Genomic DNA, 25,792 nt, shown 5'->3' with positions numbered 1-25,792 from the left:
GGCTCACCCCTTATAAAATGTGCTAATTGCTAAAGAAGATGTGGGCTTTGCTTTAACACCCCCAGCTAAAGACTCCTCTAAATCCCTTCCTGAGCTGTACCCGCTGCCTGGTCTTTACATCTCCTCCATCCTGATTTCTTTGAACCACTCAGCTGCAGTTGCTGCTCCTGGGACAGTGTCAGGAACATGGCACGCTTGCAGCAGGACAATGCACGTTTCCTAGCCCATGCTGCACTCAGGGGTACCACAGCCCAAGTCATCCATGCTGCAGGAGTGGCTGTGGTGACAGGGAGTTAACAGAGATGTCACTGAGCCCAGGTGCAGTATCCAGCTGCACAACAGGAAGAAATGCCAAGTTATAAGCCTGATGGCTGAGCTAAAGGCTGGAACAAAGCACCAGGAAGCATCTGGGATCAGGCAGAGTACGAATAACAAGGGACATCCTGGGTCCTGCCTTAGAGCCCCTTCTCTTTCTCCCCATATGGACATGTGCTACGGAGAGACTGAGCTCAGCATCACCAGGTTGCAGCAGTGCAAACACCCTCTATCTCCTGCAGCCTTTTTCTGGCCACCATTGATCTCCTCTTCTTCCACCTGAGGGAGCAGATTCAGTGCAGGGTAGCAAAGAAATTCAGGCCATCGCTTGCTTTAACTTGAAAGCCACAACCCCAGTCAATGCCTGATCACCCCTGGAACCTCCACACCACACAGCTTCCTGACTCTGTTCACTGCTGCGCATTGGCAAAGTCCTGCTGGGTTGGATGGAGCAAAGCAAATACACAACAAAATATTACCCGCTCCCTTTATAATCTGTTTCACAGCTCTTGGGCTTTGAATCGCTTGTCTGAAGCCTTTGTAGAGCACGAAGTGTTTGCAAGGTCACTGGGCAATGATTTTAACCCGTAGTTAGGTTCAGCACACCTTGTTTTGCCCAAGACCCATGATGTGTGAAGCTGCTGCTATGAAAGGCAGTGATGAAGACAGAGCACAAAACCTCTCCAGACTGGACGTGGCGTAGAACTAGGTCCAATTCATTCCCATCTTCCAAGATTACATTCTCTGATATTCCTACACACTACTCCCCTTCTGTTGCAGACGGGTGGAAGGTTCTTCTGTAGAATCTACCAGATACAAGTCCTCGCACAGCACTTAAAAACCCAGTGACAGAGGAAAGCAGTCCTGCTCTCTCCCCATCACAACCTTCCTACAGTCGATAGGAAGGTGTGACATGGACATCAGCAAAGAGGCTATATCACAGTAAGGTCAGTTTTGGCTTAATGAACCATGGCTGTTTAGATAGTTCAGACAAAGCAGTGGCTTAGAAGTAGGCAGGGTGATGAGAAGCAGTCTGTGAGATGCATGGTCTTGGTAGGGCTTTGCATCTAACCTTTTTTGCCTTCTCTGGCTAATGGCACCAACACAAAACCCTGTAGGTTAATGGGAGCAAACTGAGTGATGACCATTTGCTCAGTGTGTGACTTGTTGGACAAGCCCACACTAACCTGGGGGGGAAAGAGTTGGTTAGCTGGGTCATGGAAACAGCAAAGCAAGTCAACGCAGCCAGCCCAGCCCAGCCTGGAAGTGCAGTGACCAGGCAGTGTGCCATCTCCATAGGCTGTTGTGGTAGGTCAGAGCTTACCTATTTGAGGTGCAGGGTACCCGTAGTGCTGCAGTTCATCAGTGTCCTCTCGCTTTCTGTTATCTGTGGACCTCAGCGATTGGCTTCTGGAATTATAGCGTCCATTGGCTATGGCAAGGTAATGGGTCATGTAAATACACCTTGGTTCACTCTGCAAGATCTTTCACTACAAAGGTTACACGTATAAAACAACAGCGACCTGCAATGTTCGGTTGACACAACCACCGGCTTTCCAACCCCAGCACCCTTGACCATCAGCAGTCCTCGAGACTTCAGCACCAAGTCAGCCTGCAAGACTTGGTCTGGATGGCAGTTCAACCCCTTGTTTCTCAGTGAGGCTTGGGACCATGCAGAATATGATCCCTTATGTCTGGTCTTTAATCAGTTGCAATGATTTTTCTATGGTGTATGTCCTCTCTGGTGTACTTGTTAAGGAGGATTTAGCCTTTTCAAATGTGCTGACAATGAATCCCACCATCTTTAGCAGTGTTTTGAGGCCTATGGTGATGATCAACAGGATTTTTTTAGTGGAAAACTCTGCCTTGCAACCAACATCTACTTAGCAATGCTCTGTAGAGTAACCAGAAAATGTGAAGCTCATGAAAAGGAAAGGAATAGCTGAAAAGGATGTCTCATTCACAGAGTCTCCCCTTCCACCAGCAACAGAGATGAAGGTCTGTTATCGACAAAGTGACTTTTATACCAACAGAGCTATGGATGGGCGCCTTCCAACTCAGATGAAAGAAAGAAGATCTTTAACAGAAAATCTCCTACTGAAGATCATGGTGTTGAGACCAGAAGGTAAATAATGCATCCACGGTAAAGTAAAGGCATTTAACCCCCAACTGACAGCTAGCACCCATGTTCCTATCAAACTCATGCTCTGCCAGCTTTTCATTCGCCTCCCCTGTGGATTAGCCCTGACCTTGCTACAAGGGAGACTAAAAATCCCATTCTCCATGTTATTGGGCACATTTCAACCCTGACACATGCCCTGCCTGATAAACAACGGAGCAGTAACAACCAGATCCCAGCCACCAGCACTGCCTGTTGTAAACCAGGAGAGAGCTTCACCAGAGTCATGCAGATTAGCAGAGGGCAGAGTTGAGCCCAAATAATATGTGATCTGGCAACCACTTTGTTTCCAAACAGCAAGTTCCAGACAGAGGATCTTTCTCCCCCAAGGAGGTAAAACTGTCAAACATTTCTTTTTTCAATAAGTACCAAATGCCAAGAGATGAAATGGTGACAAATTTGATCCCGGAACCCTGAGAAAATTAATAAAGGTTAATGAAGCTTCAGTGTGGTGGCAGAAATCTTTATTGCTATCCAAAAACGGAAAGGCAGAGGAGGGAGAGGAATGATTCAGAGAGTCCCTGCCAGGAGCCAGACTTTATATTCAGCAGCTTGGTTCATGGAAGAGGACCATGGAGTTCACAAAGTTGTATTACTTCCCATTACTGTTGCCTGAAATGCTCTTAAGGGGTATAGGAACTGGTCAGGCCGCCTCCAAACCATCGCAGCATCAACTGGTTGCAGGCTGGAGGCTGCAGGGGATGGGATGGGGCGGTCACCTGTCTGCTATCAGCAAGGGGAAGGCGCTGATAGCAGAACATTAGGACTACAAACACCCTGATATTTGCATATACCTTTTGTCTGGGTCTTTACTGGACTGGAAAGGGCCCAGATCCTGTGTTTTTAATAGTTACTAAGTCATGGAACATTTCAATTTAAAATAAAGACCAACCTTTAACTAGCTCTCCAATATCCAGTGGCTTCAGTTTGCTTAGGACACAAGTCAAATTAGTCTCATATTTGCGACACATCACAAATGTGCTCCCAAATATGGGACCAATCCCAATATGCTCCATTCCCAAGACCCGTTGCTGGCTATGCCCATGCGCTTTCATCTGCTCTGATTTAAATCCTCTTCATGAAAGCATACAAGCCATAAGAACACACCAAATCTTCATCTGCAGTAAATCTCATAGGCTTCCCAGAGACCTGTTTAGGCTGCGAAGAGAAACAGGGGCTAGGCAGAAAGTGGTAAATGTGGAGCTTGAATGGCTTTGTCAGCTGCCCAGAGCAAGGAAGGTGACAAGGAAAACCTAGGACTGACAATCCCAGAATCAGCCAGTGAGCATGGATGGATGGATGGATGGATGGATGGACGGACAGACGGACGGATGGATGGATGGACAGAGAGATAGGAGGCAGGACAGAAAGAAGGAAAGATAAAAGAGCAAAATAAAAGCTTTAAATGCAACCCTGGCACCCTGAACCTCCTTTCATCAGTTATTTGGGCCCCATGGTACTGATATCTCCTAATGACCGATCCTAGCCTTGGAGGAGATGCGTTATTTCCTTTGTTCCCTGATGCATATGACAAGTCTTAGCTGTTATTGCTCATCCTAATTAACAGCAAGCAGGTCCTAGTGGCTGAATATGTGACTGTTCCAGCTTGACCCAAGTCTCCCCCAGCAAAGAATGTCTCCAGACCCATACCTGGGTTGTTCTGCTGCATGTCAGTCTCCATTTAACATGGAGCATGGCTTAGACTTAACCTGGACTTTGACTTGGATATATGCAAAAATCAACCATGGTTCTGAGTAAAGCAGGGAAAATCCTGGTCCCTTATGTACATGGCAAAGTTGATACGAGCAATACTTTGCTTCGGGTTTTAAGCACCTGAAATGTATGGGGTGAAGACTACACAATAAAGGCAGTGGGGAACTGGTTGGATTTAAACAGCTCACTTCCTACACTGGGGTTAGTGGAAAGGAGTAGTGCTAGTATCAAAGGAAGACCTAGACTTTATTTGCACCCCATGCTGTGAGGATGGCACGTTGTTGAAATACCCAGCACCTTGGAGGAGCTATCATGAGGATTACAGGAATAATACCCTTGGAGGGAGCACAGAGATGTTTGAAGCGACAGCAAGCATGTGAGACTTTGGAAAAACATCTTTCAAATGTGGATGGGGAGGATAATCTTGTAATTCTGGCAGTAGTGGGAAGAGGAAGCAGATGACCAACACTTCTAATGAGAACATGTAATGTGTCAGACAGCACCTTGCAGCACAACCAAGGGGGGAAAAACGAATGTAGAGACTTTGCAGTGTTGTGGGCCAAGGGTTTAACATCCAAGCATGTCTCACCAGAGCTGCACACTCTTCTCTCTATACTCATCCCCCAAACACGAGAGGTAAAGTAAATGGTAAATAAAGGGTCAGGGAAATTATTCAGGCAAGCTGAAGTGGTGGGAATGAAAGGATGGACCAGAGCAAAGAGTGGAAAGGGATGATTAAATGGAACATACATATATATATATATATTAGTGCAGTAAATCTGAAGGAAAAGGTTATGGAGTTGGCTATGGAGTTTCTGAGGCATCTAGAAGATGCTAAAAGAGTAAAACTAAGAGCAGAATCCTAACAATCCCTGGAAAGCAAGACTTCAGTGGATGTAGAGAGGGTCATTTTGGAGGTCACTGGATATATGGCAATTGCACCATCTAAGGAAGTGGCCCAAAGCATTTTGAACATCTGAGATTTGTGCAAATGTCACTGGGTGAGATGAGTGACCCCCAGATAGGAAATATCTGCACCACTATTAAAAGTAGGGTCAGGGTGAAGTCTCTACAAGCAGCAGCAAGTTCCTACAGGCAAGGAGTTCTTCCAGCTTGCAATGTATTTTAGCCTGTGGGGAATGAAGATGCTCCTACAGGATATTTCAGCTTGGTGTTTGCAGCAAAAAGTCTATTTTTAATGAAAATCAGGGGCGGCAGAGGAAGAGACTGAGGCTTCATGTTTTGAATGTCATGTGGAACACGTGTTTCTTCACACCACTAACACAGCTGAAGGGCTAGATCTTGAACAGGCTTGTTGCTGGAAATCCAGCATGGATTGACAGGGCTGCTCCGGTGTCACACTTCTGCACCTGATGGCAGGATGTGGCCTCCCCTTTCCCAGGCTAGGGGAGATGTATCTGCCCAATCTGCATATTCATAAGTGTCAGCGATGGGTTTGCTGGTGCCAGATGGGATGGCAGGGTTTCAGCTGGCTCTTCTGCTCATTTTCATTCCCCAGGAATAGATGCAGGCTGCCTGCATCTCTGTTCTTGCATTCCTGCAGCACTGCCCAATTCCAGCACCAGGGTCCAACCTATAACATCCTCCCTCTGGTCTGGATGTTGTCGTGCTACATCACCCATTCAGCCTTCCTTAGAGGACCCTCTGCATGCCAGGTTGTGAGCAATCACATCTTTAACACCACACAGCCAAGAGGGACCAGTGGAGAAGAGCAGGTGTCCTCATCCATCCAAAGAGGGTGAGCCTGGAAAGCTCCTCTGTAAGCACTTGCCACCACACCAGTTGGCTTTTTTCCCCTCCCTCTATAAAACAGAAGCTCATGGCCAAATCAAACAGATGGAGGAAATCTCCCCTGTCTGTGCTGGAGAGGAGGATATCACCAAGTCCTTTGCCTCTAGCAAGGAAAAATCAGTTATAACAAACACTGAATGTTGTCCTTCAGAATATGTCTCTTGAGCTGAAGAGCTGCCATGAAGGAAAGCTCTGCCTAAGCCAAGCTGCTCTTACCAGGCAGTTTCCTTTCCAGTTTGGGATGAGCCTTCATTAGTTTTTCTTCAGTGTTTTGCAGCTTTGGGTTTTGCCCAAGGAGATAACTTGCCTGCTGTTGGATTTGGGTATATATCCCTGAGGAAATTCAGCCAGATGAGGATCATCAAGCAAGGGACTGCACTACATGAAGCAGCAGAAATGGTGGCCCAAGTGAGTGGGAAACATAAAGACCACATACAAGTGGTATCTGTGGAGTATTCAGATGTCTCTGTGCAGTGATTTCAAACTACACTATGGCCTCCAGACAACATGTTTGGACTCATCTCTGGGAACCACCATGTGGCTATACCTAGATTTCAATGACCAAGCTGCCAGAGGTAACGCTGAGTACCACCATTCCCACTGCTGCATACTGAGACCTGCTGAAGGTCCACCTTGGGGCAAGAAAGGTTGAATCCCTCTAACACATTTACAATGGCCAGGCAAAATAAAACAACCAATGAAACCCTTACAAATCCTCCACAAAACTTCATCTTGGCAGCTCCCAAAGATGTTCCCATAGAGAACCTGCCCAAATGTGGTATCAGTCTAAGACCTCTCCCTGCTACTAAAGATCCAGCTAAAACATTCTTGCTAATCACCCACCAGCTAATGAGGCACTTTGGCAGAAGGAGGGAAAGAGAAGCTAAAGAGAAGGGAGGGTTTTACCCTTGCTTTGAAGGTGGTGGTGATTTTTGTGTTATTCTAACTTAACTTGGCCAGCTGATTTTACTTGTCAGTGGTGCTATCATTTTCCTTGGACACGTTTCAATTTACCCTCACAGCAAAGAGGAAAATAACAAGGTGCTCATCCCTGTTTTGGTTGACTGTTTTATCAGGATTAGTGATAGCCCTTTGGTCAAGGAAAAGAATGTATTTTCCTGTTTGTTTCCCATTAGAAAACAAAGGTATCTGCTACTCCACAATACTTGGAGAGAGAGTAAAGTGTTATTACAAGCTACTGAAATCCTACACAATCCAGGGTAAAGATGTTCTTTTGTCTGGTTCATATTTTCTCCTTTTTCCTCTTCTTTTATCTAATTAAAAACAATGAATTTGCATCTATTTAACCACAGTCTATAATGAACACTTAAGGAAATAACAGTTCAAGTGCAAGAATGAACTTTCTATTCATCCCTAACAAATCTATGAGCAAAAGTCAATATGAGGATAACAGTGGCACAGTTAAACTAGGATTCGTATTCTAGTTCTAAATCTGTTCAGGTTTTGGTACAGATCAGAATAAAGAGAAGGAAATGATATGTGCAAAAAACATTATAAGCCCTTCTTGAGTCAAAAGTGCACTTCTCTTGGGCACAGCTGCAAAGGCAACTGAGGAGTGAGTTCAGAACCAAACACAGAGCTTTGGTAGACAGGAAGAGATATAGGTTTATCTTGAGGTTGGACACAGAACTCCAGATGGGCATGGGTAAGTCTTCTTGATAGATTAATTGCTCACATCTTCCCTCAAATGCTTTCTAGCTTGTCAGCATGAAAGCATCACAACAGGGACCAGCAGTTTGTCTGCAAAGAGGCTCTGGGGAAAATTAATCAGCATTAACTTGTATATTTCAAAGGGATAAACCAGTTTGTGATGCCCCACTCTGTGGGTGTATTCTCTTTTCAAACTAGGGCCTTCCACAGCTAAAGATCCTTTTCCTGCCAAATAAGCCCAGCTGAACAAACTGCAATTTGGAACCAGAGTTGACTGGGTATGTAATGGAATGAGGACAGGAAGATAAGCGAAATCATTTATTGAGTAATAGCAGCCTACGTTACTATCAGGTTATTCTGCACTTAGGATGTGCTGCGAAGAGAGTTTGGAGGGCTGGGTCCTCCCATCTTTGTCCAACACAGGAGAGGTACCCTAAGCAGTATTTTGCCTGTTGTCCCATGTGCCCTGTGTTCAAAGAATGGCCACACTTACAAAGCCTCTTCTACCATCCAACACCATCTCCACCATCTCCTTAATAACATTGTCCACCATGTCCAGCGTAGCCCTTCCTCCAACTCCATTCGGACACAAGTCCCACAGTTGGACCTCCTTTCAGGTTCAGCTTCCAAGTCTTTGCACTGTTTCCCTCACTGACCCAAGCTGCAGTTGCAATATGACTACAAAGTCACAAGCAAGCATAGGGACATAGATTAAATATCTCTAGTGTGGGTGAGCCTCAGACGGAAATTAGCAACTGTGAGTCAAGGAGATGAAATTTAATATACTTGAAGGTTTCATTAAAAAAAAGAAAAAGAAAGAAAGGAAAAAGCCTAATTGCAACATGATTTAAATTTATAGATGTGGTAAAAAATGCATGAAATCATTTTAGCCCTTAGAGGAACATAGTTATGTCCCTCTGTTTGAACTTCCCCTTTATCAGGAGGTACTTCCCTGCCTTTGAAGACAGTTGAGCTTTCCCTAGTTATCTGGCTAGTTGGAGGAGTTATTTAAACATCCTCTACTACGAAATTGAAATAAAAAGAAGGGAATAATTACAACCAGCCATTCACTTGCATTTGCTGGGCTGAGCTTCTGCTGTTGTTTTTTGCCTCTTCATCCCTCTCTCAACTCAGCTGATGCAAAGTAAGAACTGGGGCTGAAAGTGCTGAGGTTCACTCGGTCAACCCATCAATATCTGACTGCTGACTGGCATTGATAATGTCTCTTGTGCTGTGGAGAAGAGGACCTGGAAAGAGGTTGTGCTGCAGGAAAGGAGTGGAGCATCTGCCAAAGACTTTGCCTTGCTCAGGCCTTGTGTTTTGTCTGTCTAATGGCCAGATCTTTCTCTTTTCTCCCATCTTAACATGTAAGCTTCATTTTGTAAAAGAATACAACACTGCTCTTGACTGGGAAGGTGAACTAAGCTAAAAAGAAATGAGTTTAGCATCTCTCTTAGCAGCATGCTATATTTATTCAGGAGAGAGGCTCCAACTGTCAAAGAAATATCTTTAAGGGTGCGTATTTTGCTATGGGTGGCAGATCGATCACCTGCATATGAATACCCAGTGTAAGCCTACTTATAGATTCTTATAGATTAACCCCTGTCCTTTAGCGTGAAGGTGTGTATCTGCAGGTGTAAGAAGTGTGGCAGCACGTGCATGTGTGCATGCGTGACCGCGAGACAGGCAGGGAAGAGCGGGGCCATGCACAGCCGAAGTCTCATGCTCCCTTGGGCTCGATGCTCCAACATGGCCCTTTGGCAGTATCACCAATGCCTCCAGAGCATCCTTCATCGCTCACGGCGATGAGGCCAAAGCTCCTCCTTGGGAAGAGCAACCCGCGTGCAAGGGAACATGCCTCCACTTACTATTGCATGCCTTCCTATTGCACAGCCGTCCTTCCTCCAGGACTCCCTCGCAGACAAGACCTTCGTTGGGAAGGGGCTTGCAGGTGCGCATGCGGGTCTGCAGGCCTCCGCCGCAGTCCTTGGTGCAGTCGCCCCAAGCCGACCACGGGTTCCAACCACCTGGGCAAAATCCAGAAAAGCCCCATCAGCTTCGGTGAGAGCCCAGCGCCCAGGATGCCGAGGCGATGCTGGCCTGGCAGACCCTGCAATGTACCCACTGCCGTACCCCCAGATTGGGATGTCTTTGAATGTGGTAGGACTATACTCAACAGGGTAGTGCAGAAAGTCAAATGGAAGGGAGAAGCATTGCCTCTTATTGACTCTTCTTCAACTATCAGAAACAGCATGGCCAGCAGGAATAGGGCAGTGATTATCCCCCCTGTACTCGGCACTGGTGAGGCTGCACCTCGAATCCTGTGTTCAGTTCTGGGCCCCTCACTACAAGAGAGACATTGAGGTGCTGGAGCGGGGCCAGAAAAGGGCAATGGAGCTGGTGCAGGGCCTGGAGCCCAAGTGTGATGGGGAAGGGCTGAGGGACCTGGGGGGTTCAGTCTGGAGAAGAGAAGGCTCAGGGGGGACCTGATCGCTGCCTACAACTGCCTGACAGGAGGATGGAGCCAGGAGGGGCTGGGCTCTGCTCCCAAGGAACAAGGGATGGGACAAGAGGAACCGGCCTCAAGCTGCACCAGGGCAGGTTTAGATGGAGCTGAGGAACAATTCCTTCTGAACAGGCTGCCCAGGGCAGTGCTGGAGTCACCGTCCCTGCAAGTATTCACACCTCGTGTAGATGAGGCCCTCAGTGCCATGGGTTAGTGGTGGCCTTAGCAGTGCTGGGGAGCAGTTGGACTGGATGAGCTTAAAGGGCTTTTCTAACAAGTTGCTTCTATGATTCTATTCCTTTTCTCTAAACTGGGACTTTGCCTTCCTGAAGCCCCATTTCTAACTAGTCCAGCTCTTCCTGTGCTTGCTGTGGCAAAGAAGTCCCCTCCTTTGAGCAAAACCTCTGTCCATTTTGTGACCTGTTGGCTCCTAGCCTCAGAAGTAACTTGCAAAAATCACTTCAAGATACACAAGGATGTCTTTCCCCCCAGTTTCCCAACGTGAACCCATGTGCCTATGTGCAGACAGCACAAGGGAGCTGGGATGGGGTAACGGTCCTACCACTCATTCCCCCCCCAAGAGGACACTCCTTTTCCCCTCACTGCAGATACCATCAGCCCCAGAGATGCGCTGTTCTAATGGCATCTTTGGTAGGAGGATGATATTCCCCTGCAGCATCCTTGCAGCACCCATGAGGAGCAATCTGTGAGCACCATAAGATGAAGGTGCCTTTTTGGCATCCCTACACAGCCACGCTGAGTCCCAGCATCAGCAACACGCAGCTTTCCCCCTTGTACCAACTACAGCAAGCTGATAGAACCAGCAAGCCCCTTGCCGCAGGGATGATCCAGCCACTTGCAGGAGGGAGATGTCGAACCTCTGCAGCCTTCTCCACCCTGCATCTTTCCATCTTGCTGCCAAGAACCACTGACCCTGGTGGGATGTCCATAAATGCTGATGGCAGGATGTACCGCAAGGACCATCAAAATCTGGCTTGCCTCCCACAGTCCAAAGCCTTACAGCAGGATGCCTGTGGGAAGCCCAGCAAAGCTGGGTTTCACGTTGTAGAAAGACAGCAGGGGATGAACCAGTCCCTTCAAGTGATGGATAAGCTGTCATATTCCCCAGTAGTCAGCTCACTCCTCACCGGCCATATGCAGCAAGCTAAAATCTGCTCACATAGGCCTCTGTTTCTAACAGCTGGTGGCTGCTTCTGCTCCATCGTTTGTCCACCTCATGAGGAGGAGCAGAAATGCCCCTTCATCTCCGAGGTGGCCGCTCTCAGATGGCTGCTTTCCCTGCTGTGTATTCTCTCATTACCCACAGCTACCCTTGGAGATGCTTCAGGTCCAAGGAATGCAGCTTATGTGCCGTGCTCAAGCACAGCCGAAGATAATGAGCTAAAAATGCGAGGCTTATTCAAGAGAGGAAACATTGGGAGAAAGACAAGTGCTGCTTTTTAAAATAAAAATGAAATAAAGCCCCTTTTCCTTTTCTCACCAACAGTCAGAGATTTCAGAGATGCAAATGATCCAGTTCAGCTCTCCCAGCCTCTCTGTATTGCTATTTATGAGGCAACGGAGATCACGGCTCTCCTCTGAGCTGTGAGCTCTGCTGCTCTTTACACACCATAGGCAGAATACAAACGCTGTCTGGAAAATATGAGGGTCCTCAACAACCAAGGTGTCACGTCAATATAGGGATGTTACCAGCAACCCCGTTGCACAGGGATGGGAGGACACTCATCACCTCCACAGCATAAAGCCATGAGGTCATACTTTCCTGCCAACCCCTAGCTCTGCACTACTTTTGCTCCTGAGACAGTGAAAATAAACACGTGCTCAGCAACATTCACCCCGCTGAACGCAGTGGAAGCTGCTTAGGTACTTAATACTGAGAATAACACGGGAAACTAGAGCAGGATGGGAATGCAGGTTAGTGAACCTGCCAGCAAGGTGCTCCGAGATCCTGGCAGCAGTGTGGAGGATGGGGCTGCTATTGGCACACAATGAATATTTGACCTTGAATATTGTCTTTCCCTTGAAAGTCACTTTCTCTGCTGGCAAAACGGAGCACGGGGAAACAGGCTTGTCCCTCCCATTTCCTGCTGGGAGACAGATTGTGTTTCTGTCACCAGAGAGGCCATTGGCATAATGACAGGTATTCTAATGCCTTGCTTGAGCTGATCGATAGGATATGTGTAACCAGATGTATTTAGAAGCTAATCAGCTCTTTGCTTGACCTTTTAAGTATGTCTTTCTCTACTCTTACTCCTTTGCAGCCCAGGAGTAGGGCTGGGGAAGGGAGAAATCAGCTCCACACAACCCTTTGCAAGGCTGAGATTTATTTGCTGGGGATGTTTTTTGAGTTCAAATGCATTATTGCTCCAGTGTCTTAAAGGCTGGTTTATATTGTGTTTGTAAACCAAATACAGACTGCTTACCTAGTCTGATTGCCTGTCATGGTGTCCCCAGTTTGATGATGGGTTATTAAAACAGCTCTGCATTTCAAGATATAACTATTTATGATGACAATAACCCCTAAAAATATATAGAAATAGGTGCTGCCTTTTCTTATTACAAAAAGAGTGGAGGACAGTATAGGTTCCAGTCTTTGATGACTTCTTATCCTCAGCAACAGGAGAACCAGTCAAATAACACAAAAACTATCACGGTCTCAAACCCTTAACTGGAATGAGATCTCTTTATGAGGTTGAGCACAGATAACTTCCTTCCCCCTGTTATTCCTCAGTTTCCATCCAATTTGTGAGTCCTAAAGAGAAGCTAGAGAAGTACCAGAATGCTTACTAAATCAACACAGGCATTTATAGCCAAGACAAAGGTATTCCCCACTTTATGGAGTAGTCCTTTTTTATCATCAGGTTGTCCCATGGTCCTGACAAATTAAATACTGTATGTTATTTATCTTGTTTATTAGCTGTCAGATAAACCTTTTGAAATCTTCCTTCTTTGCCTGGGTCTAGTCATTCACTGCTTCAGGTGATACGTCTACGTCTTTTTTAGTGGGGCTGTAAACAAGCGGTTAAGGGCCTATTATATGAAGTTATACCCATCCCATCCTTGAGGAAAGAATTGCTGTGCCATGAGGAAAACACTTGGCTCTTGTGCCCACTTCTTGGAAGCATCTGGAAAGGGGTGGCTGGGTAACAACTGAATGAGCAGCGGTGACTGACAGGTACTTTTAGCCCAGTGCAAGTGCTGCAGAAGAGACACAAGTGGGATTTGTCACTGCAGTGGCTGCTCTCAAGCCACGCCATCCAGTTCCTCAGGAGTGGCTTGCTGAGCTGCAACAACCCTCAAGAATCATAGAATGGTTTGGGTTGGAAAGGACCTTAACATCATCCGGTTCCAACTCCCTGCCATGGGCAGGGACACCTCACACTAAACCATGGCACCCAAGGCTCTGTCCAACCTGGCCTTGAACACTGCCACGGATGGAGCATTCACCACTTCTCTGGGCACCCTCTTCCAGTGCCTCAGCACCCTCACAGTAAAGAATTTCTTCCTTATCTCCAACCTGAACTTCCCCCCTTTCAGTCTGAACCCATCACCCCTTGTCCTATCGCTACAGTCCCTGATGAACAGTCCCTCTCCAGCATCCTTACAGGCCCCCTTCAGATACTGGAAGCTGCTCTGAGGTCTCCACGCAGCTTCTCTTCTCCAGGCTCAACAGCCCCAGTGTTCTCAGGCTGTCTCCATACAGGAGGTACTCCAGCCCCTGATCATCCTCATGGCCTCCTCTGGACTTGCTTCAACAACTCCATGTCCTTCTTATGTTGAGGACACCAAAACCATACACAGTGAACTCCCCATCTTCTAGGAAATGTCCTTTACCACCTTCCTGCTGCACAATTCCCTGTCCTGTCCCTTCTTACATTTCAAGCATGGGGTTGGAGGAGACCTTTCTAATGCTGGGAAATGAGTAAACCATGCAAAATACAATGCAGAATCCCACTGAAGTTAATGGGACCTATTTCAGATAGACCCTTTTCTCCCTGGAGCCCCGTTTCATCAGCTCTCAACAAACTGCTGCACCCTGCTGATCGAGGCGAGTTGAGTTGCCATCTGTCCTTAATCCAGAAATAATGAGTCTGCTGCAACTGCTTTATGAAGGAAGCTGTTTTTCAAAGGCACTGACTCCTGTGAAGGTCACACACCCAAACCATTCCATTTAGGAAAGTTCTGCTTAGCTACAGACTTGCAGAACCACAGGCCCTTCTCACTTGGCTATTTATTCCATTTCTCTGGAGTCGCTGTGGCTCAGGTCTCCAGCTCCGGAGGTTCCCACTGCATCCAGCAGCTGTAACCTCAATCATAGAGCAAAGTTTAGCTTATGTTCTTTGGCTTTTGAGAACAGTCCTAGCTCCTAGCATGAGAATTGCACAGGCTGAGAACACTGGGGCTGTTCAGAGAAGCTGTGTGGAGGCCTCAGAGCAGCTTCCAGTATCTGAAGGGGGCTACAAGGATGCTGGAGAGGGACTCTTCATCAGGGACTGTAGCGATAGAACAGGGGGTGATGGGTTCAGACTGAAACAGGGGAAGTTCAGGTTACATCTAAGGAAGAAGTTCTTTACTGTGAGGGTGCTGAGGTGCTGGCACAGGGTGCTCAGAGAAGTGATAAATGCTCCATCCGTGGCAGTGTTCAAGGTCAGGTTGGACAGAGCCTTGGGTGACATGGTCTAGTGTGAGATGTCCCTGCCCATGGCAGGGGGTTGGAACTGGATGATCTCAAGGTCCTTTCCAACCCAAACCATTCTATGGTTCTTTGAGTTTTGCCAAGGCGGCTGTTGCACAATGAGGTTGCTGCTCATGAGACTCTTTTGAGTCCCATGGAGACTGTTATTCAGGGAGGCCTTTAATTCGGTTTCTAAAGGGCTTTTTGATCCTCCTCAGTTGGTTCTTATCATGATCACATACTAAAACAAATTGTTTTTTATGCTAGGCTGACCCAATGCATTCTAATTCTCCACAGTTAAATGGAGAAGAATTCAAGATGGTCAGAACAGGCCGGTAAGTTGGTATTTGGCATTTCTTGGTCTGAATCTTAAGCAGAGATACCAAAAGAATAGGTCTTTCCTACTACAAATTAAATGAAAGAGCTCCACTAAGACTCTTCATTCCAACGCCCTTGATCTTTGGGGAGATTTGCATCCTGATTCTGAGTTTATCTCTGCAGCTGACAGCTGTGATGTGTCTCAGACGCCAGTCAGTCAATCATGCCTTTTAATTTAACAGCAATGCCTTAAATTAGATGACAACGTCAACAGCAGAAACTAAGGAATCAACACAAAACAATCAATAGAGCACAGCAAAAGGGGCTTTGCTGACACATCCATCTCCAATGTTGTTTTTCGTGGATTTAGCCTTCCACTGACCCCAGCTGCAGACACATCTTGTTGGCAGCTCCCTTAGAATTGGCAGGCCAGGACATCTTGTGTCTGAAAAACATGCCAAGAATGGATAAAGCCACCATAGTTCTATGTGCTGTCACTGGAAATATTCATAGTGGACCTCATGTCACAGTACCCGAGGGCCTGAGAGTCATCAGCGGTTCCCAAATTACTGAGAAAAAAACTGCTATTTCTTATGCAAATAGAAGGAAGGATGAAACATAATTCGAATGTCAACATAAGAAGGACATGGAGCTGTTGGAGCAAGTCCAGAGGAGGCCATGAGGATGATCAGGGGCTGAAGCACCTCCCATGTGAAGACAGGCTGAGAACATTGGGGCTGTTCAGCCTGGAGAAGAGAAGGCTGCATGGAGACCTCAGAGCAGCTTCCAGTGTCTGAAGGGGGCCTACAAGGATGCTGGGGATGGACTCTTCATCAGGGACTGTAGTGAAAGGACAAGGGGTGATGGGTTCAGACTGAAACAGGGGAAGTTTAGATTGGATCTAAGGAAGAAATTCTTTACTGAGAGGGTGGTGAGGCACTGGAATGGGTTGCCCAGAGAAGTGGTGAATGCTCCATCCCTGGCGGTGTTCAAGGCCAGGTTGGACAAAGCCTTGGGTGCCATGGTTTAGTGTGAGGTCTCCCTGCCCATGGCAGGAGGTTGGAACCGGATGATGTTAAGGTCCTTTCCAACCCAAACCATTCTGTGATTCTATGAAAAGAGATTAAACGTGAAATTGTCTTACACCATCTGAAAGTTCTATTTGTTATACAATGGGGAAAGCGAGAGAGCTGCTCCACAGGGGTTTATCACTCTCCTCTCTTGCTATATTGGGAAAGAACAAGTCCAGAAGGGACTATTTTGAAGACAACCTTCTATTACACAAAACAGTGATCTTTCCCTGGAGAGCCATGCATTCAGTTTGCTATTTCTGTGGAAGAAAGGAAAAACCTCTTTCAGGAAGGAACATATCCCCTCCTCACATCTCATGCGATGAAAGCCTATGGCAGCACAAGTGAGTTGCTCCAGTGCTTCGTTCTCTGCCTTTTCAGAAATAAACCCCATGTAACCCTTTGCTGTTTTGCAGATTGTACACACCAATATCAAAACTAACCCCAAAGTTCCCTAAAAAGCAAAATCATTCATTCCAGCCCTTCTCTACAGTCTTCCTCTTTTGAATGCTGGGGCTTTTGATGAATGATGCTACGAACATGACATCTCTATTAATGATCTCTTTATCAGGGATTGTAGTGACAAGTGGTGATGGGTTCAAACTGAAACAGGGGAAGTTCAGGTTGAATATAAGGAAGAAGTTCCTTACTGTCAGGGTGGTGAGGCACTGGCACAGGGTGCCCAAACAAGTGGTAAATGCCCCATCCCTGGCAGTGTTCAAGGCCAGGCTGGACAGAGTCTTGGGTGACATGGTCTAGTGTGAGGCATCCCTGCCCATGGCAGGGCACTGGAACCGGATGATCTTAAGGTCCTTTCCAACCCAAACCATTCTGTGATTCTATGATCTAGTGAGAAACAAAATGAAAAGGCGAGGAGGAAGTACCCTCTCCTCTCCATACTGTGTGTCATGAACTCTGTTAGGTTGTCTGGCTAATGCCAAATTTAATTAAACACAAAGACCCAAAGGTGATCAAAGAAACAAGACAGACAGAGGCATCTTGGTAACCTGCTGAGCGAAACAGGACTATGGACAAGGAATAACCTCTGTGGAGAGGGATCAATCCCTGGTGTGAAACCCATTATTCCATGCTAAAGGACATTCAGGAATGCCATACAGGCCAACAGGGTCCCATACCTGAAGGGCTATAGGACTTATTCTCCTACGGAAAACAGTGAATTCAGAGATGAGAGTTTGGGGATTGCAAAGCTTTTTATGGGATTCTCAGGGGTGGAGGGAAAGGGAAGGTTGATCCATGTGCAAACCATGAGTAAACTCCAAGCTAGGCTAGGCAGCAAGTAAGATGAGGGACACCCAGAACAGGGGCATTGATCTGAGCAGCCAGGCTCATCCTTTCTGTGCTGTGTGTGTTTCTCTCTGACAAACTCTATATTAACAGTCATAACCATATATTAGGACTCTCCTCTGTGGAAAGGAGATGAGTGGGAGTCAGAAAATGCTGAAGGTGCAATAAAAGGTCATGAGTGACAAGAGCAATGAACTGCCTTTCCCAATACTGGAATTGAGGGGTGTCAAATAAAACCAACAGGAGGTAGGTGCAAAACCAATGAAAGCCATAATTCACAGGCACAGAGCACTGTCAAACTGTGCAACGCTTCTCACAGCATGAAAAAGCACCAAAGTTTCTATGAATACAAAAAATAGATAGGGAAACATATAAAAGAGAAACCCACCAAATGCGACAGATGCAAAGCCAGCAGCTCTTGCTCAGACGGTCTCTGGGCTGCAAGATGCTGAAGGCTGGAAGGATGCTGTATGCTTGTTCTGCTGCTTTCTTTTTGTAGCCACTGCTATCGAGAGTGAAAAGACCCCTCATTTGGCCAACAAGACAGTTTCTGATGCTCTCCCATTTGGTTGGCCGCTTCTAACTTAACTTTATTCCTATGCTTCTCTGTAACAGAGATGTGCTAAGAGCAGAGACAGCTCAAGGTCAAGCCTTTATTCCCCATCACCGTTCAAAAAGCTGCTCACGTCACTCACTTCTGGGTACTCAAAATGTGATCTTTCAAAGCTGCTGAGTGGCCAAAGCTGTCACTGATTTCCTTAACATTCACAAACCTCTGCAAATGAAGGTAATGAGGCCCAATTTGGACAAACATTTAGGACCAGCTTCAATCTTCCCCCTGCTCTGCAAATCGCTTTTAAGGAGGATGGAAATGAGGCAACAGTGCTCATCTTTGAAGGAAACCTAACATAAAGCTGTGTTTATTACATGAATCCCTGCAAATGAAACACTAGGGATGAAAGAGAGATCATTTATGTGGAAAGAGTGTGGGAGGTGGGCAGGGAAGTGAGAAAGGAGTGTTTAGTCTGAAGCTGGAGATCAATGGAAAAGTCTTCCCCTAAGAAAGCCGTAGAGGCCTCATCACTTAACTTATTTCAAAGCAGAGCAGGCAAAATATCAGAGAAGAGACTTGTGAAGCAAAAATCAGCATGCACCACTGGGGAGGAATGAAATGCTTCCCCGCCCTGAACCCCTCTGATACTGTATAAATCACATCAGAGCTGAGTTCACACACTATTTGCATCTTCCAGTTATTGCAGACCTCGGTGCGAAGCACAGAGGGGACACATTAGCATAGATGCATGCCTCCATACAGGGATAAATATAGGAACACATTCAAATCCAACTGTGCAGCCCAGGCTGACTGAAACCTTTCCTGAAAGGAATGACACTATTTTCCTGAAAGCTTCCTCAGCTACAGGTTGGGCAGAGAAGAGATTCAGAGCAGCCCTGCAGAGAAGGACTTGGGGGTGTTGGTCCATGAGAAAATGAACATGAGCCGGCTGCAGTGTGCGCTCGCAGCCCAGAAAGCAACCGTATCCTGGGCTGCATCAAGAGGAGCGTGACCAGCAGGTCGAAGGAGGTGATCCTGCCCCTCTACTCTGCTCTCGGGAGACCTCACTTGGAGCATTGTGTGCAGTTCTGGTGTCCTCAACATAAGAAGGACATGGAACTGTTGGAACAAGTCCAGAGGATGCCACGAGGATGATCAGGGGCTGGAGCACCTCCCGTATGGAGACAGGCTGAGAAAGTTGGGGCTGTTCAGCCTGGAGAAGAGAAGCTGCGTGGAGACCTCAGAGCAGCTTCCAGTATCTGAAGGGGGCCTACAAGGATGCTGGGGATGGACTCTTCATCAGGGACTGTAGTGACAGGACAAGGGGTAACGGGTTCAAACTGAAACAGGGGAAGTTTAGATTGGATCTAAGGAAGAAATTCTTTACTGAGAGGGTGGTGAGGCACTGGAATGGGTTGCCCAGGGAGGTTGTGAATGCTCCATCCTTGGCAGTGTTCAAGGCCAGGTTGGACAGAGCCTTGGGTGCCATGGTTTAGTGTGAGTTGTCCCTGCCCATGGCAGGTGGGTTGGAACTGGATGATCTTAAGGTCCTTTCCAACCCTAACTATTCTATGATTCTATGAATCTGTAAAAAGGAAACCAAAGAAGAGTATTTGTGACATTTTCCTTTCATGTTCCATCTGCCCTGCCTTGAAGGGTCTCTGTTTCACCAAAGGTGTTTTCAGCTTTGAAAGGGTATAAAGTGCTTGCTGAACACTGCATAAACCCATAAATGCAGTGACATGTTGCAACACCCAGAGCTTTGCAAGCAATTTCAGCTTGTTTCCTCAACAGCATGTCCAGCTGAAGGATTTCTATGGTCCCCAAGACTTCAGTTTCTCAATCCTAGGCGAGCTACAACATATTTCTCTTCACAAGAGCCCTGCAAGGCAGGGCTGTGCTGTTACTGCCTCTGCAAGGTGAATCAGGGAGGGGCTGGAAAGACTTGCTCACAATACAGGGAGCCTTCTGTACAGCACAGAGATGCTTCAGGTAAGCATCTTATACGAGGACATAAACTAAACCCAGAAGGACAACCCAGGAGCCAAGTGTGTCCCCCTGCTCAGAGAGGTTTTGCCAAGGAGACGCTGCTCTGCAGACACTATTTGTGGCTGACAGCACTCCTGGCTCCGGTAACTGCTCCCAAGACAGAGCCAGGAATGCGAGCTCCGGTGCAATGCTGAGGCAGCTGCTTTGGCACTTATTAAACCAAATATTTAATGATGTTTTGATATGTGCAGCCAAGCCCTCTTCACACAGAGATGTCAGTAATAAGGGTTTTTGCCTGGAAGGGGAGCGGAGGCGGCTGAAAAGCCACATGAAAGCGCTCGATGTGTGTGCACCTCTGACAAAGGCTGGCGAACAAGCTAGTTGTCAGCAGGCATTTCTTCCTTCGGTGTCCTCTCCTTTGCAGAGCTGTCGGTTACACTCATCCTGCAGTGGGAAGATGCTAATCCTGCCTGCCTTGCTCATCCTTTGACACACCGTTATCCGGGTTTTCACTGCAGAAGGGAGCAGGCTTTAAGCTTGTATATGTGTGTAGTTTCTGCCTCTGGCCTTTATGAAGACCCCCCATCAGGAGGGGACAGACATGGTTGGGTCATGTACCATTTGGGCAAGGTGAGTGAAAAAAACTAGAGGAGTTAAATGCTGATGTGTGTGTAAGCGGATAGGATGGAGAGTGATACTGTATAAATCACATCAGAGCTGAGTTCACACACTGTTTGCATCTTCAGATTGTTGCAGACCTCAGTGCAAAGCACAGAGAGGACATATCAGCATAGACATGCATGCGCGTGGATCGGCAAGGCAAAGGTGGAGGTCAATCGGGACTGCATCCCAAGGGAGTTCAGGAGGTCACTTTGATGAGAAAAGATGCCCAGTGTGCTGAGCAGTTAAAATAGCCCTTGGGACAGATGCTGTCTGAAATAGAAAGCTGGGGACCAGGGACTGCGTTGTAAAAATGGGCATCTGAGATTCTTTATTGGGTTGACCACTCCCACTGGGATCAGGAATGACATTATGGCTTAATTCCCAGGACCAGTTTGAGCATGGTAAGACCCAGTCCCAGCATTGATCATGCTAGGAGGAAATAATGTAGAGCTATGCCTGCATGTGAGGTAGCCAGAGTAAGGTGATGGGGTTACTGAACCAGGATAGCTCATGAAGATAAGGAACAAATCTGTCTGCCTCTACCCTCCTCTTCCAGACCTTATGCTTTTGATGGAGCAAAACACAGCTACGAAATAGGCAGTGAGATGCACCATCTTCCTCTTCTTTCGGGGACTTGGGGTGTTTGATTGGACCATGGTCGCAATATGACAGGGGGTAATGGGTTTCAACTGAAACGGGGGAAGTTCAGGGTAGATATAAGGGAGATCTTTTTGAATCTGCAGGGTTTAAGGTAGGAAAGAGAAATTGGAGGAATGAGCAGATCCACCTTGGGAATCCTGGCTGCAGATGAATGAAGGGGATTTATTACATAGCAAACACCTGCAGTCAGTGCCAGCGGTTTCATCAGTGTGTCCCATGGGCAGCTGGGACCATCGCGTACAGTCCAAGAAGGCAGAGATATCTTCAAACCAGTGGAGGAACCCAAATTAAAAGCTGCCACTAGGTTGATTCATGATAGTATAAAGAGTCAGCAGTAGTTCTGCATCCAGCATGCCCTGGCATCAAGGGCAAGAAATCAATGCCATCAACCTTGATCAGCATTACAATTAAGAGGTTAATATTGATCTTTTGACATTGATGTTAAGGTGTGGTTTGTGCATTGAGTAGCTGCTGACAATCTGAAGTTGGGGCACTATAAACCAGACTGCAGGCAGAGCAATTCCCTCACAGATCCCTAAGAGACACTGGAATATAATGATTAAAGCAATTCTTAATCTGAGTTATAAACAACTGTTTCCAAAGTCATCACCTCTTCTATCAGTGGTGAGAGAGGGTTACTCACACGTCAGGTCCCTTCAAAGTCCCAGAGTGGCACAAGGAAATGTAACTCCGTTTGGTCCTGCAGGCAATAGACTTGTGGTCTCATCCTGTGTTTTTATCCCGAATACAACTTGAGCTCTTATTCTTCATAATGGTTTGGTGCAGAATGGCGTGTGTTGCCATATTACCTTGTTACAGGTGAGGTCTCCCTCTGGTTTCTCCTGTTCTGACTGCTATAAGGAAAGCCTTTCCTCTTAGGAACATCTGAAGCACCTCCATGAGGACTTTTTAACCTGCTGAGCAGCCCCTGCTACCCATAATCTTCAGCCAACAAAGCTCAAGGTCTGTCCTGCTTAAACCCAGTCTTTCCTACAGACAAATCTGACATGAAATTCCCTTAGTCTGAGGTCCAGCTTAGTAAAGAGAGGCTCAGTACTGAGAGATTAAATCGGCACAAATGATAAGGAGATGCTGTGAAAGCTCAACATTTACCCAGGCATTTGTAAATGATTTTTCCTGTTATTCATACTTGTCATTTATATTCCAGCAGTGTTAAGAGGTCTTGACTAAGATGAGAGCTGTCTTGGGATTGGCACCCTATGGGCAAAACAGTCACAGGCAGTCCTTGATCCTAAAAGCTTACAATAGGTAGTACCTAAATACTGCTGTGATTGGTACTATAGTGAGAGACGTGAATGTGCATGGAGAGTTAAGAGGAGAAGAGAGGATATATTAATAGATATACAGAGATTCAAGCTACTTTATGAATTATTGACTATACTTAAATGTTAATCATCATGTGCATTAGCTATATTTTCTATGAGAAAACACAGACAAACATTCCTGAGCTGTAAGATTTTCTGCACAAAAGTGTGGATTCTGAACAGATCAAGGATGTATTTCCCTCCCAGCACATTCCCCCAACCTGAATGGAAAAGAATCCATACAAGAATAAAGGATGGAGACTGACGGCGGAAGATTTCTCTGCATCATTTTTACCTTTGTCACTGTTGCTGCTTAGAGGAATCAGGAGGGGTTGAGATATCTATTCAGGATGGAGAGCCAATAACACTCCATGAAACTAGAAATATTGCTAAATGTCATCTGGCTAACAACATGAAAACAATACCAGGAGTTCATTCCTGCTCCCCATTCCTCTCTCCATGACTCCTATCCATCAGATACACATAGCACCGCTTCCACATGGCACAAAAGGATCATGGTGGGCAACTCCAAAAGGGAGCTACAGCCCTTGCAGCCCCCAGACCAATACCTGTTTGACTCCAACCTCTCTTAACATGGTTTAATCCCATCATTTCCCTCTTTGCAGATGCCCATGTTGGATTTCTGAGTACAATCCAACACCTCCCCTAGAAATATTGACTACTTGTTCACCAGTTCTTACTTTGCATAAAGCAAACCACAGATAATAATTACATCTATTAATTACAAATCACTGCTGCATTTAATCTTTCTCTGTGGTCAACTGTGATAGTCCATGATGGCCAAAAGCAGAAAGTTGTGTGAAGGACAATCTGCATTGCATGGCTTCAGAGTTCCCAAATGTATCATGTTGGATATATCTCTTTTGAGCACATTAGTATGAGCTAAGAGCAACATCTACTGGCCAAGCTGTTTAGTAAGGCCAAGTGTAGATCTGGCACAACCCATGGATTTTACAGACAACAACACATCTCTCTGAAGTTTTTAGTTAGTACCCAAACACAAGGGTTAGCATCAGCACTTCTCAGCTGTGGAAGTGGTCATCAAAGTCAACATTCAGTTGACTTCAAGATTCAGCCCTGCATTCCTGAATCTAGCTTATATCCATGTCTAATCTGAAATTTGCAGTTCAAGCCCACTTTGTCCTGAGTACTGCATCTTAGTACACAGTAAGTATCTGTGTATCTTTATTTCTTCATAGCACAGTGCTCCCTGTGCTTCCCATAAGGTGTTCCTGGGCTGAAGCAGTCTGAAGGTGAGCACCAGTCCATTTATGGCCACCAAAACTGCAAAAAAACTTAAAGTGGAGGGTATTCAAGTGGTCCAACTTTAGACATTGAAAATAAAAGGCCCAAATTTAGTTGTTGGTGTGTCTGCTGGCATGAGGTGTGAGACCTAACGTGTCTGTGTGTTTCATGATGGAAGCCTCATGATGGGAGACTTTACAAATTATGATGGTAAAACTGGATCATGAGGAAAGATGGGAAGAATGGGCTTCAACCACTCCAAAAGAGTCTGTCCAGGTGTGCTAATTCAGGGTTGTCTCTTCCCTTGTTTTCCCTCACACTCAGCCTCTCCCTTCACAACCCTTCTCAAAAGGGAGTGTGGGAATGTGTGGGAATGAGAGAGAGAAATTGGCAAAGCTACACCCAAGAAATGGAAGCAAAAAAAAGACTGAGTTCATCTTATTAGAAAGACTGGGTTTAGAAATCATTAATAACAGGAATAACTCATGCTTCCATCTCCGTGGCCTGAAGGACGGAGCCATTTGAGCATTGATGGGTGAACAGAGCTCTTAGGAACTCCAAATCAGTTACACATAAAATACAATTTCCTATGCTCAAAAGAGCCACTTCTCTCTGCAGAGCAAGACTTAAAGGGAAGTAAGAGCAAAGCAGCTTGATCTGTATTCTCAGCTCACTGCGAGATCACATACAACCTTCCAAAGCATTTACAGAGTGAGCAACATCTCAGTTTTAGAAGTCTACGGTACAGATGTGGCTATCAGAGCACTTCATAATTAAAGGAGGAAAATAAGAACCTTTAGCATGTAGGCTATGTATTTCACCATCTTGCTTCAGGGTGAGACGAATTTCACCCCAGAAATGCTTGTTTCTCTCTGTTTAGAGAGACCAAATGACCTCCTTAGACATTGAGGTTATCATTTGGTGAGAGGAATCCTTCTCTTGTAGCATACAGAAAGGAGAGATGGCAGAGAACTGTAAGTGGTTAAAACGAGCAGGAACCACAAGCAGAAACCTATACTTGATCCTGAAATGAGCAGGAAACACAAGCATAAAGTGAGAAGGAACAAGGCTGCCTGCTGCAGGCAGGTGGTGAACTTGCTCTACATAGGTGTTCTGCCCGTTGACTCACAGTCACATCCGACTGTCCATTTGGCAGTCTCCTTTCAGGACATGATCAGGTTGGAACTAGATGATCTTAAGGTCCTTTCCAACCGTAACTATTCTATGATTCTATGATTCCTTGTAGAGAAGACTGAAGCCAGGTTGACAAGGATCTATGCTCTTTGAAGGGAGAGGCACCAACAGCATCACAGGACTCAGGACTTCTAGTCAGGCTTGCTAGAAGCCTGGTGCATTATCTCAGAGAAGTCATCTTCCCTCTGTCTTTGCTTTCTAAGCTTGCAAGGGTCTCTGATCAATCTCTGATCATGATGGAGAATATGATGACAGGGTGCTGAAACTGGGAGAGGAAAGACAAATTTTGCTGTATATGATCTATAGACATAGATCTCAGATGGAAACAGTCGTGTGTATGTTTTACTAAGCCTGGTGCAACTCAAACCCCATCAGATCCCTCAGTCCCAAGCTTCACCCAGAAAGGGACCATAACCAAACCCACAACTCTGGACAGGTATGGTACCTGTCAACATAGCCCATAAGGCAGGTAAGGCAGTGTCGTAGTTTAACCCCATTCAGTGACTAAGTACCAAGCAGCCACTTGCTCACTAACTCCCACCCTCTGCAATGGGATG

At 46.3% G+C, this 25,792-nt stretch overlaps 1 protein-coding gene across 1 annotated transcript in view; it reads right to left on the bottom strand.

The window, feature by feature from the left end:
* The window catches only part of ADGRB1 (adhesion G protein-coupled receptor B1), a gene marked incomplete at both ends in the record, with an annotated part of 205,421 nt that overhangs the window by 152,399 nt on the left and 27,230 nt on the right, over positions 1–25,792 (bottom strand). The window contains 2 exons of the mRNA XM_080610861.1: positions 1,640–1,747; positions 9,559–9,717. Coding sequence (XP_080466987.1) covers positions 1,640–1,747; positions 9,559–9,717 — 267 coding nt within the window. The remainder of the gene's footprint in view (positions 1–1,639; positions 1,748–9,558; positions 9,718–25,792) is intronic.

The sequence above is a fragment of the Psittacula echo genome (assembly GCF_963264785.1).
Source record: "Psittacula echo genome assembly, chromosome: 2".
NCBI classification, from domain to species: domain Eukaryota; kingdom Metazoa; phylum Chordata; class Aves; order Psittaciformes; family Psittacidae; genus Psittacula; species Psittacula echo.
This window is presented reverse-complemented; position numbering and strand designations above follow the sequence as displayed.